The 12669-nt window shown below is 37.5% G+C and overlaps 1 protein-coding gene and 1 pseudogene across 1 annotated transcript; one reads left to right on the top strand and one right to left on the bottom strand.

Moving 5' to 3' along the window:
* The first annotated feature begins 12 nt into the window (after positions 1 to 12).
* Positions 13 to 8911, top strand: LOC127655347 (E3 ubiquitin-protein ligase TRIM39-like). The gene is made up of 6 exons (XM_052143112.1): positions 13 to 474; positions 5617 to 5712; positions 5859 to 6089; positions 6226 to 6248; positions 6327 to 6445; positions 6537 to 8911. Exons 1-6 carry the CDS (start codon positions 13 to 15, stop codon positions 7070 to 7072), a joined length of 1467 nt encoding a protein of 488 aa, XP_051999072.1. The 3' UTR covers positions 7073 to 8911.
* A 211-nt stretch (positions 8912 to 9122) lies between these two features.
* LOC127654696 (TLR adapter interacting with SLC15A4 on the lysosome-like) lies at positions 9123 to 9989 on the bottom strand (annotated as a pseudogene).
* Positions 9990 to 12669: the final 2680 nt, after the last annotated feature.

The following is a 12669-nucleotide window of genomic DNA, read 5'->3' as shown; positions in this document are numbered from 1 at the left end:
AATCTGAAATCGATGACAATAATGGCACATGAGTCTCAGCAAAACGTTGCAGACATAAAACGGAAATCATTAGTGGAAGATGTTTGTTTGCTCTGTGGTAAGGGGTTCTATCCGTCTAGATGTAATAAGCATCGACTGTTTCAAGGACAGAAGTCTAAAAACAAAGCGGAGTACACAGTTTTGTTGGAGGAATTTGTTGGCAAACTTCACGACACGACACTTGCCGTCTGCAGCCAATGCAGATCTCTCCTTTTGAGGTATGATCGTGTAACCAAAGACGTAGAAAGAACGAAATTGCTTATTAAGGATATGTGGATGAAGACCAGAGAGAAACGCTGTGCGGCTGCAACGCCTACACTAGAGGTGAAGAGACGACGAGAACTGATCGACACACCACCATGCGGTGATAATGATAACAATACTGCATCCACCTCGATACAGTCCACAATTACCGGAGTCATTACTGCTGCTAAGGTGAGTTAATTCATAATCTGATCTGTCTGGAAACTCTATGACCAGCAATTAAACACTTTGTCTACATTTTAGGCCAAGCTAAGACCCTAATATCACGAAACCTGTCAAGAAAAGGTCCTAGGACCTCGTTTTTAACCCCAGATCAATACAGAAATTATATTATTAAATTACATTATTTTTTGTATTAAGAAAATTAAGCCTACTTTTATAAACGCTCATATCACAAATGGATCTACAAAATGGCCAAACAGTGTAACATTTTCAAAACATTTCCAAGACTAGAATATATTATGTATTTTTATGTTTTATTTTTCATATATCAATACAAATATAGAACAGGATTCATTACTTCCACACAGTACTGTTATCAATATCAGTACTGTTCATGTGTTACACTTGCTATAGTTTACTTTCACGTTGCTTCTCCTTCAAATGGAAATTAAGTCAGTTACTTCACATCAGCGCCACCTTGAGTAAGAAATGGCATGTATACAGAAAATCAATGTGAAATTCATTTATTTGTGTGAATGTAGTACTTTCTTTTTCTTGTAATAAACAAATAAATAGATATTCTGTGAAAGTAAACTTGTATAGATATTAAATAATTGTAAAAATATGATTTATGGAAGTGAAAACAATTATTGATTCAAGCTACCTTGTTTCTTTCAGCCTCATTCAATAGCTTACTAAAATCTAAATTTGAAGTAAAGGATACAAAGGCATTCCAAGTATATTTTACATGTAGCTTGTTTACCTTTAAATACATACATTGTCTTTTCCATTGATTACATACCTGCAAACTAGTCGCTTTTTGGTGAAAATCGTCATTTATGTGAATCGTGTTGGTCCGAAGAGTTTTTTTTATAATTTCTCAATAAAACCTGTGATGCAGCGCCTCGACTCTGTTGGCCAATCAGAATCAAGATAACGGCATCGTCTTCTTTTCCATGGATCAAGACAACTTTTCGCGGTACTAATATTCTGAGGTAAGTTTGCTGCCAATGATGAAATGCTTTTTAACTAACTTAACCTTAGGTAACTAGTTGCTACAGTAACATTAGCATGCCAAATCAAGTTACTTTGGTGGTTAGTAAGTTAAGTGTGTTGTGATCCATTTTTCCTAACGTTACCCCATCAATCTTTTCCCAACCTGTTGGTAAGCTTGTTAGCACACAAGCTAACTTCAGTGTATTACAACATCAGTTCAGAATGAATCGGAATTCTTTTGCTGAGTTTAAAGTTAACTCCCACTGCATCCGTATTTCTATCTGATTTTAACATCTGTCTGCAAGGGAAATAAAAACGAACACGTAATGAAACAAGACCCTTTGTGTTTTAATGAGTGATCGTGTCTACCATTGTTACGTGTTAACATTAGGGATGTGCATTAGTCGAATATTCGTTCTGCAATAATTATTCGAATAGTAAAAATACTATTCGAATTTCTGAAAGTTTTGCTTTGCTGGCTATATATATAGTGAGATGCATGTTAAATCCTGAACACAAACTAAAACTGGCAGTTGTAACAGAATGCACTGGGTGGCGCTGTTGAGTGTGGACACAAGTTGATCACATATGTGGAGCAAACTATTATGTAAGTACGTTCAGATGGACACCAAAAAAGTGGGTTATTGCGAGAATGTGGCTTACTGTGAGAAAGCTGAGTTCCTGTTTAAATGTACTGGATAAGCAGTGTACACTTTACTCTCATATATGTGCGGCTCGTCAGAAAGCAACGTCCCCCGTTGCAATGTAATCCCTGTGACGCTTCTGTAAACAATACAGACTAGCTGAGGTAAGGGACATTCCATCATTTAAACTGGTGTGTGTATAAATAAGTATAGTTTACTGAGGATGTGGATATGGTCCTCAACAAAAACATGACATGAGAAACAATATAAACATGATAACTTATATGGCGTGTGTTTATAATCGTCCTGTATGTTAACTGCGTCAGTCTACTTCATTAGCGGTTTCTTTTTCTTCGCTTTGCATGAGCTTAATGCTTTCATTCTATTCTTTTTTTTGTATTCACGCATTGCTTGTTTAAATAAAAATACAAAATAAAAATGTATGAGCTTAAATATTCGAATACCAAATTATTGATGAATGTCCATCCCTAGTTAACATGATCAGTGTTGTTTGCTAATGTGTTCAATTTAGATATGTGAAAGTAGTGAAGCATTTTTTCTTCAGTTTTATGATTCCAAGTCGCGAAACCACAATTTGGGTGTTTAATATTTGCGTATAAGCTTCACTTTGGTCATATATCATGTAATTATCTCCCACTACAGCAGGTGTCATGTGGGGCAGAGGACGTCTGTAATATTTTCCAATCAGCAAGCACGCTGGAGTTTTTGCTTTAAACTGAAACACCGGCTCTCGATGCAGTTATGGTAACAAACTTTTTTGATGATGAAAAAGGAGCCCTGAAGCCACCTGATCTGTTTTAAAATCCCACATTATGACAATTGGATTATAATGATAAAAATGTAACAATTCTGTGATGCTGGCTCCAGAAAATAAATTATAGCAATGTCATGTCTACTAATTACAATTTCTTTGAGCACAGGGTGTCTGCAGGTCCTAAGACATGTTCTTTTATGCTTTTTCAAATTGAGATAATGCCAAGTGAATCCTATTACTTATCGTTCTGAAGTCATGTGTTATAATTTTTTTTATTCCTTGTGTGCATTTTTGTACATTAAACCATAACTTCATGTTATTTTCCTCACAGGGCAGTCAGACACTTGTCCATAAACTGCACGACAAACAGCTGCAATCTTCCTTGCCTGCTTTGTTCAGTCAACACCAGAACCCAATACCCAAAGCTCTTGCTATTCTGGACTTTGATGGCAAACTGCTACCTGTGAAGGAGATGTATGTGGGATGGGATGCTGATCGATTCAGAGTGGCACATCCACAACAGTGAGTAAATAGAATGATTAATTTGGAGCCTCTGCTGGGTTTATATTATTATATGTACAGTAGTGTATGTGTGCTTATTGTTGTTGATCTCTGTTTCAGCTGCTGAAACCATTCCTTCAACAAGTCTCCAGGGCATACACTACATGTGCCAAATACCTTCAGAAAAAGCTGCCTTTGCAAAGCAAGACCCTGCAGTGTTTTTCTGCCATGGATCCAGTTGTGAGAGGGCTTGGTGACTTGGTTTGAACTGAACATGCTGACACTCACCAGGATATTCTTCAGTATAGTGTGGACCAGACCCTGCCCACTTTCAAAGAGGGAGAAGATGTTATGACATTGTGGGTCCCTGTCTTTGAAACAGGAAAATATCAAGACCTGTGCCAAGCTGTAAAAGCTGCCATCTCCATCTTCCATGGTCGAATCGTCTTTCAATCTGATGGGCGTCATCATAGACCCTAGAAGCACCAGCATGAACATTGCTACATTTAGTGCCATCCAGACTGTGAAATACACTTTGCAGTCCAGGAAGCAGATTGCCATAGAGATGTTCATTAGGGATGATGTTAAGTTTGGGGCAGTAGACAGGAGCCTGTGCAGCAACATCAATTCGGCAGGAACAAGAGACAAGGCCCAGCAATAATAGAAGTTGCTCAGAGTCCGAGAGAGGAGCATGGAGTTTGACTGCCAGCAATCTACAAGTACTGCAGAGAAAAGGCTTGAAGCCGAAGAATTATTCTGTGCTCACTGGATAATGCTTGTTTTCTTAAAGCGACAGTACCGATTTAGCATGTGTTCTACTTAGGTTAAAATGATGCATGCAAACAATAAACATGTTATATAACATATAACCCCCGATTATGGTTCTGTTCTTGTTTATATATTTTGTATCAATGCCCCCTCTAGCATAGACAGCAGTGTCACGTGGTACCTGATACTTTTCTGAGCGCTGGCCAAGATGAGCAAATTATAGTAGTTTATTTCTGGAAGATGATTTTAAAAAGTGCTTTTATAGAATGCTTAAACGAATTTTCATTCACAGCTATGAATCTTTGCAACTATCAGTTTTTATTTAAAAATATTATCCAGTGTAAAATGTCTCCAAAGGGATATAAAACATTCTGAGATTTAAATGCGGATGCTTGGAGGATTCGGTTTTCAGAGCATCAAGTGGCCCCTGCAGGAATTAAACTCTGTCTAACAAGAGGCAGTCAGACAACATGCAATTTCAGTCTGTATATCTGTTACTCACACAAAACCTTTGTATTAATTTAGGAAACATGAAATATATCACTTGAGTCATATGTGGAGTCAGTGAAGATATTAAAGTAGTCCATAGAAATGATCAGTTGTTTTATAGGGTGAGGAAAGAAGACCGGTGTTCAAACCAAGTCTACGCCATTGCCTAGAAGGTTAGAATAATTAACCGCATCAGCTGAGAAATTCTTTCATATAAAAATAGACATTGTAACCAAAATATACCTATATGAATTGATATTGAATCAAATTATAATAAAATCGAGAGCTTGTGAATCGGAATCTAATCGAATTACAAAACCCAGTCCTATCTAAGAACATACGCAGATGCGGGTGAAAACACTGGAGACTGGAAAGTGAAAACAGGCTTCTGTTATGAATTGTGGAACACTTCTGCATTCAGGAAAAAGATGGATAGGCCTCATCTAATATAAATTCACATTACTAATAGTCTTTAACAACTTATTGAATTTATTTCATAGATTCTAGGTCATAAAGTTTGCAAACCTTATAAATTCCAGTGACTGCTCATCATTGGAAGTGCTCATTTGAAACCTGGGAACGTTTGGCTGCTAAAAACCTGTGCGCCCTAGTTGGTTAAGTAATCAGATTGGAACTGGTGGATTCCAGGACCAGAACATTTAGCTAAATTAACAAAAGAGTACACAATGTTGCAGTTCAGTGTGTCACATTGAGTTGCAATACAATTTAGTAGTGCCCTACTCGTTTGAACATGAATTAAAAGTGAGATACTGTTACTTTGGAGCTACTAAAGCAAGAGTGCTGTTGTGCCCATATATCTGCACTGCTGTGATTTGGCCGCAGGCACAAGCAGAGTGATATAAACTGTAAAGCGTCCCAGTACTGTTGTACTGCTTTATTAGCAATATTGTAATGCCTCTCATCCAATCAGATTTGAGGACCGGAACCAACTAATATTAACATGTTGATTTCTTCCAGGAGAAACTCACAACTGCACTAAAAACATTGCAGGAGAAGTGGAGAATATATCAGGAGTTTCAACAGACATTGCATCAAACAGCAGAACATATTAAGGTTAGAATTTAACAGATTTGAATTTGTAAAACAACACTAATTTGGAAATATGTCAATTTGTATTTATGCGTTTATAGAATATTGACTCCTTATATTATTGATTACTTTCACCATTATACGTTGTTCTGAAATGTTGCTCGTTTCAGTTTCAGGCTCAACACACAGAGACACAGATTAAGGAGGCATTTGTTAAACTTCACCAGATTTTATGTAATGAAGAGGCAACAAGGATTAAAGCACTTAGAGGTGAAAGAGAGGAAAAAAGTAATATGGTGAAGAAGAAGATGGAGAAAATAAACAAAGAGATTTCTTGCCTTTCGGACACAATCAGAGCCATAGAGGAGGAGATAATAGCTGAAGATGTTTTATTCCTACAAGTATGAAGCATGTATTTTAACAGAACTTATAGATTCAATATTCATTCATCCATACATTGTTAGACAAATAATTATTTAGAAATTAAAACGCAAATTTATTTTCACTTAATAACTTTGGATTTATGTTTTTATATAGAACTATGAGGCTACTGTGAAAAGGTATTGTGCATTCTCTTAATTTTTTTTAAGTTCTGATCCTGACCCCACAGCATCAGTAACTCCTGAATGTTTTTCCAGAGCCCAGTGTAGACTGCTGGATCCAGAGAACTTTTCAGGAGTGCTGATCAATGTGCCAAAACACCTGAGCAATCTGAAGTTTTCTGTGTTGCAGAAGATGAAGGGAAGTTTTGAATACAGTGAGTACAAAATGCAAAATTGAATTTCCATAATAATGGTCTTTTCATTTGTCTTATTTTATGCATGTTTGTGTTTGTCATCTCTCTTCAGCTCCTGTGACTTTGGACCCCAACACTGCTCATTGTAATCTTATCCTAACTGAAGATCTGACCAGTGTGAGATATAGTGATGAGGAACAGACACTTCCTGATAGTCCAGAGAGATTTGATATGTTTGCATGTGTTCTGGGCTCAGAGGGCTTTGACTCAGGGACTCACTGCTGGGACGTTGAGGTCGGAGACAGTACAGGCTGGTTTCTCGGTGTGATGACAGAATCTGCTCCAAGGAGGAATAAAATATTCTCCAGGAGTGGAATATGGCTTGTGGGGCATTTCTGTGGTGAATATAAGGCACATATTCCACCACAGTCACCATCTCTTATCTCAGTGAATGAGAAACTTCAGAGGATCAGAGTTCAGCTGGACTGGGACAGTGGAAAGCTGTCATTCTCTGACCCTCTCACTAACACACACATACACTCTTTTAAATGCACCTTTACTGAGAGAGTCTTTCCATTTTTTGGCATTGGCTGTAACATTTCTCCTCTGCTGATCTTGCCTGTAAATTCCTCTTTAAACAAGGCTTAGTTAGAATTCAATGAGAGATTAAATTGTGTGTAATAGTTGAGAATCTCCGTAGATCACTGGTTTTCTGAATCTTAACATAAAGTTACAGAAAAGGTTTGTTTTCGTTTAACACTCTTTTGCTCCGCTGGCTAAGATGTACATTCTTAATGATGTTCTCGGGGCAAACACTGCCACTTAACGCTGATACTACTAAAATACACACATAGTTTTTAATATTACTAAACCTCTTTCACCCATTCACTGATAATATCTCCCTCCATTTTTGCAATCAAATATATTTTGCGATAGCATACTGCTTCAAAATTTGACGCATCATGATTGGCTCATTTCTAAATGGTACACCTCATTCTAAACTTATCTCTTGCTAGATGAGTATTTGCTGGTGTCTTAGTTAGGGATAGGGTTAGGATATATGTGGTACTGCTGTTTTTTTGTGTTTTTTTTTAACACTGCTGGGAAGAGGAGACCAGAATCAATCTCCACATCACTGCGTTTCTACTTAGATAAAACATAATTAACTAAGCACCTTTTCATATCCATGTATCTATCTCTACATAGTCTCTGTTTATTGAGGCTAGATGTGTAACCTATGCTGTGTTATTAATAACAAATAGAAGATAATGTGTAATCTCTCTAGAGGCACAATACTTTTCTTTTTAATATTGTTTCTCACAGTGTACAGTTAAGTCACAACACTAAAAGTAAGTCTGAGTGTGATAAATGTGTGAGTAAAAAAAACTTCAATATACACTAACTGAACACTTTATTAGGAACATTGGTCTTAATAAAGTGCCCGACGTGGTCTCCTGTTGTAGCCCATCAGCCTCAAGTTTCGACTTGTGTATTCTGAGATGCTATTCTGCTCACTACAATTGTACAGAGTGGTTATCTGAGTTACCGTAGCCTTTCTGTCAGCTCGAACCAGTCTGTCCGTTCTTCGTTGACCTCTCTCAATCAACAAAAGCATTTTTGTCTGCAGAACTGCCACTCACTGGATGTTTTTTTTTGTTTTTGACACCATACTGAGTAAAATCTAGAGACTGTTGTATGTGAAAATCCCAGGAGATCAGCAGTTACAGAAATACTCAAACCAGTCCATCTAGCACCAACAATTATGCCACTGTCGAAATCGCTGAGACTCATTTTTCCCCCATTCTGATGGTTGATGTGAACATTAACTGAAGCCCTTTACCCATATCTGCTTGATTTTATGCATTGCACTGCTGCCACATGATTGGCTAATTAGATGATCACATGAATAAGTAAGTGCTCAGTGAGTGTAGAGTATTGATTACAATGCTGTAATATTGATTCCTGTGCATGTTGAATATATTGTCTCAACCAGCTGCATAATCCCATTTGTAAGAAAAAACGTAATCTGTATCTTAAATTTATCAACACAGTATAAATATATTAACACCTTACCCAGATGTTTTCTTGTAAAAAAACACTCACAATGTTACAGTGAACCCAGAGGAACAGTGAACACCCTTAGGTCAGTTTTTATGTATAGATTTATTAATTTAATATTTTCTCTGCTCTTGGTTATGGTACGTGCATGTGTGCATATGATCAGGCTATGTCTCAAGTTTAGATTTTACTGAATCAAATGCATTATGACAATGATCAACATCATTACGATTAAAAATTGTTACTGATTAAAGAGATCACCCATAAAATGAAAATGCTATCATTTACTCACCTGCATGTATGATTTCCTTTTGTTCTGTGTAACACAAAATATGCTGAGACATTAGTCTAACAAAATGTTCAGTTTCAGTCACTGTTCACTTTCATTGTATGGAAAAAAACATGCAATGAAAGTGAATGGTGACTGAGGTTATCAGACCATAACACTCTGCAAAACTTCTTTTCACAGATGCTAGAAAGTCATTTGTTTAGAACAGCATGAGAGTGAGTAAATAATGACAGGGACTGAATTATAATTTTTGGGTGAACTATCACTTTAACATTCTTTTTTCAAGCTATTAAATTGCACTTTTGAGAAGCATTGCTTAATCTCTTTGGATTTACGGCCACAACTATTTTTTCGTTACCAAACATTCATTAAACTCCTCTGTCTTTTTCTTCCCACTTCTGCCTCCTATAAAACTAAATTAGTTTTAGTGGAAATCTGCAGTAGAGGGGTGCTGATTTCACAGGACTGAAAACTGCTGGTGACTTTCAGCAAAGAGCTGAGCAGCATGTCTTTGGCTCGTGTGGCCTCCATGTTCTGCTCACGGGTCAGCTGTAGCATCATTTGGTCCAGGCTAGTCTGCAGTAGCTCAGAGGCCATGACGGGCCTTGTCCCCGGGGTCCCCTCGGTCAGGTACTGCCTGTACAGCTCCAGAAGCTTCTGTTTCAGGTAGCCATTGAGCTGGGAGATAGAGAGGGGCTGAGCAAACTGCAGAAGAGAGGAACGCTCATGCCCACTTTCTTCCCTCCAGCGCCTTGAGCTACTGTACTTATGAACCAAAGGAGGAAGAAGGGAGAGGGAAGGAACGTCTCCAGATATCAGGAAGGGCCCAGGCTGGGGGTCCTGGCTGTGACTGCCCCGTGCATCACCTGTCAGTACCGGGTCCACCAGCAATGTGTAAATCGCTGTAGTGTTGACAGATGCTGTGGAAGCTAAAAGGCACCAAAAAGGCCTCCGCCTGTGGTGAGTCTGCCTGCCTGGGGATGTCCACACCTAGGGAGAGTTGTTGTCCTGTCACAGGGGCTATGGAGAAAAGATGGGCATCACACCAGGTTGTTTTGGTATGCTGCTCTTGAGATGAGTGGAATGGGATTTGGGCTGAAAAGCGATAGCACAGCTGAGGTGATGATGGCGATTTGACTGTGCAGCATGTTGAAGGATTCACACATTCAGGTTCAGAGCAAAACATCAAACTCCACACAACTTACTTTCACACAGCATCTGTATGTAGACAGACACAGAAGTTAAAGTAGGCATCATTTCTGCTATTATTATTGCTTGGCCCAAACTACCACCTCTAGATTACATAGATATAAACTACATATGAGATAAACTACTGTTGTGATCTCTCCAAAACCTTGCAGTAAGTAATCCAAAGCTTACCTTCTTTTACACTGAAGAATCTCTGTGTAGTTAGGTCTGGGTCACTGCTTTATTGGTTTTGTTTCATTGTAAGTGAAAGCTGTGGTATAGTTTTTTATTTTTATTCTCCACTGAGGGAGGAAGTGAAAGCATTGAGTGTGATGAGATTCGGTCTTCCATGTAAATATACAACATCATATTTAGGTGTGTTTATAAAAGGAAGTTTCTTGTTTGGTGCATCTTGACATAATGCAAGCTTGTTATATTTATTACCATCGACATGTTGTTTTTTTTTTTTTCAGCTAAAAACAGTTTTTGTTGTAAAAAGTCAAGATATGTTTTTCATTTAGCCCAGTAACTGCGGATTTAATGAGACCGCATCTCAAAAACATTTGAAATACATTTTGAAGAGGTTGTGCTTGTTGACTTGTTTATTTATTAGATAATCTTTTTTTTTTTTTACTTTTATAGATGGATCATCACATGTACAATGAATGTTGGTGAGACAAGATTTTGTGATTCACTCTTAAGCTGATTAACCCATATCAAGTTACATTGGAATTGATTATTTGGTTTCAAAGGGGAAATGACTACTCATTGTTATTCAACAATTCTGCATGTCCTACTACATGGAATAGACTTTAAATATACATTTAAATAATTTTCATCAACATGACATTTAAGGGCGGCACGGTGGTGCAGCGGTTAGCACTGTCGCCTCACAGCAAGAAGGTCGTGGGTTCAAACCCTGGTTGCCCCGGCCTTTCTGTGTGGAGTTTGCATGTTCTCCCTGTGTCTGCGTGGGTTCTCTCCGGGTACTCCGGCTTCCTCCCACCATCCAAAAGACATGCAGGCTAGGTTAATTGGTGTCTCCAAAAAAATTGCCCTAGGTGTGAGTGTATGTCTGTCTATGTGTGGCCCTGTGATGGACTGGCGACCTGTCCAGGGTGTCCCCCGCCTTTCGCCCAATGTTAGCTGGGATAGGCTCCAGCCCCCTGCGACCCTGTACACAGGATAAGCGGTTGACGATGGATGGATGGATGACAACTTTAACAAGTATCACATAATGGTTTGACACTTTACAGCTACACTGGAAAACACCCACAACACTAGCATTTCAGGTGAGCACACACCACCATCTTTGCTGTGTTTCCCCTAGGTTTCCTGCTTCAGTAAGGAGCTAATGGGTAAAATCCCTGAAATGTATTAACTATAAATATTTAAAACATAAAATATATGGCAGTTATTAATATTAATGGTCAATAATATAATAATAAATTAGATTATTTAAAAAACTGTTGTACTGTTGTGGGCATTTAGAGGAACATTGTTGCACTATTTGTAATTCTCAGTTTCTCTTCATTTTACTTTCTCGCTCTCTCACTATACTTTATACAACTGTTTGCCTTGTGAGAGGAAGAGTTATATTTTGCAGTTTTATGAGAGAAAGTATCTCTGTGCAGCGCATTTCCTTTAATGTGTAACCCATCAGGGTTTGCACCTGCAGCTGTTTGAAATTTCAGTATCCCACAATAAAATTTGTATCTTCAGTTACACCAGACCACGAAATAACAGGGCAATGCATAATGTTAAAATAATAATGTGATACTTGTCAAAGTTGTCAAATTATTTTAATGTATATTTAAAGTCTACTCCATGTAGTGGGACATGCAGAATTCTTGTTGTATAACAATGAGTAGTAATTTCTCCTTTGAAAACAAATGAACAATTCCAATGTAACTTGATGTGGGTTAATTAGCTTAAGAGTGGATCACAAAATGTTGTCTCACCGACGTTCATTGTACATGTGATGATCCATCTATAAAAGTTTAAAAAAGACAGATTATCTAATAAATAAACAAGTAAACAAGCACAACCTCTACAAAATGTATTTCAAAAGTTTTTGAGATGCGGTCTCAAAAATCCTCAGTTACTGGGTTAAATTAAAAACATGTTGACTTTATGAATGTCCTGATTGTCACAGAGTTAAACGAGAATTAGATATACAATAAAACATGACAATGGAATATTGAGTGATGGAAAATAGGAATCACATTTTCCATAATAATTTGTGTTCAAATATGTTATTGTACTATGTAAACATATCATAACTTTTTACTATTAGTGGACCTCAGAAAAAGAAAAAAAAAAAAACATTGAAATAACAAAATGTGTAATATGATCCTTTCAAACAGTTTTTCTGTTTATCAGTACTTCTATTGTTGAGACCGGTGACCACATGGCTGCCAGAGTCCACCCAACACCCCACCAGAAACTTTAGCCATCCCAGTGGCTTCAGCTCAGGTATCAGACTCATATGTTGAATATGAACACGTATTCTACTACACATCTTCTCTGCCTTAAACTTGTGTTTAATAAATTTTTGTGCTACATATGTGAATAAAAAAAGTATGTATATATATATATAAATATACACACATACATACAGTATATATATATATATATATATATATAAATAAAATCCCAATTTTAAGAGAAACAGCTTTTGGCCGATAACGATACCGATACTTTGCCACTT

Source organism: Xyrauchen texanus, chromosome 14, assembly GCF_025860055.1.
Source record: "Xyrauchen texanus isolate HMW12.3.18 chromosome 14, RBS_HiC_50CHRs, whole genome shotgun sequence".
In the NCBI taxonomy this organism is placed as follows: Eukaryota; Metazoa; Chordata; class Actinopteri; order Cypriniformes; family Catostomidae; genus Xyrauchen; species Xyrauchen texanus.
This window is presented reverse-complemented; position numbering and strand designations above follow the sequence as displayed.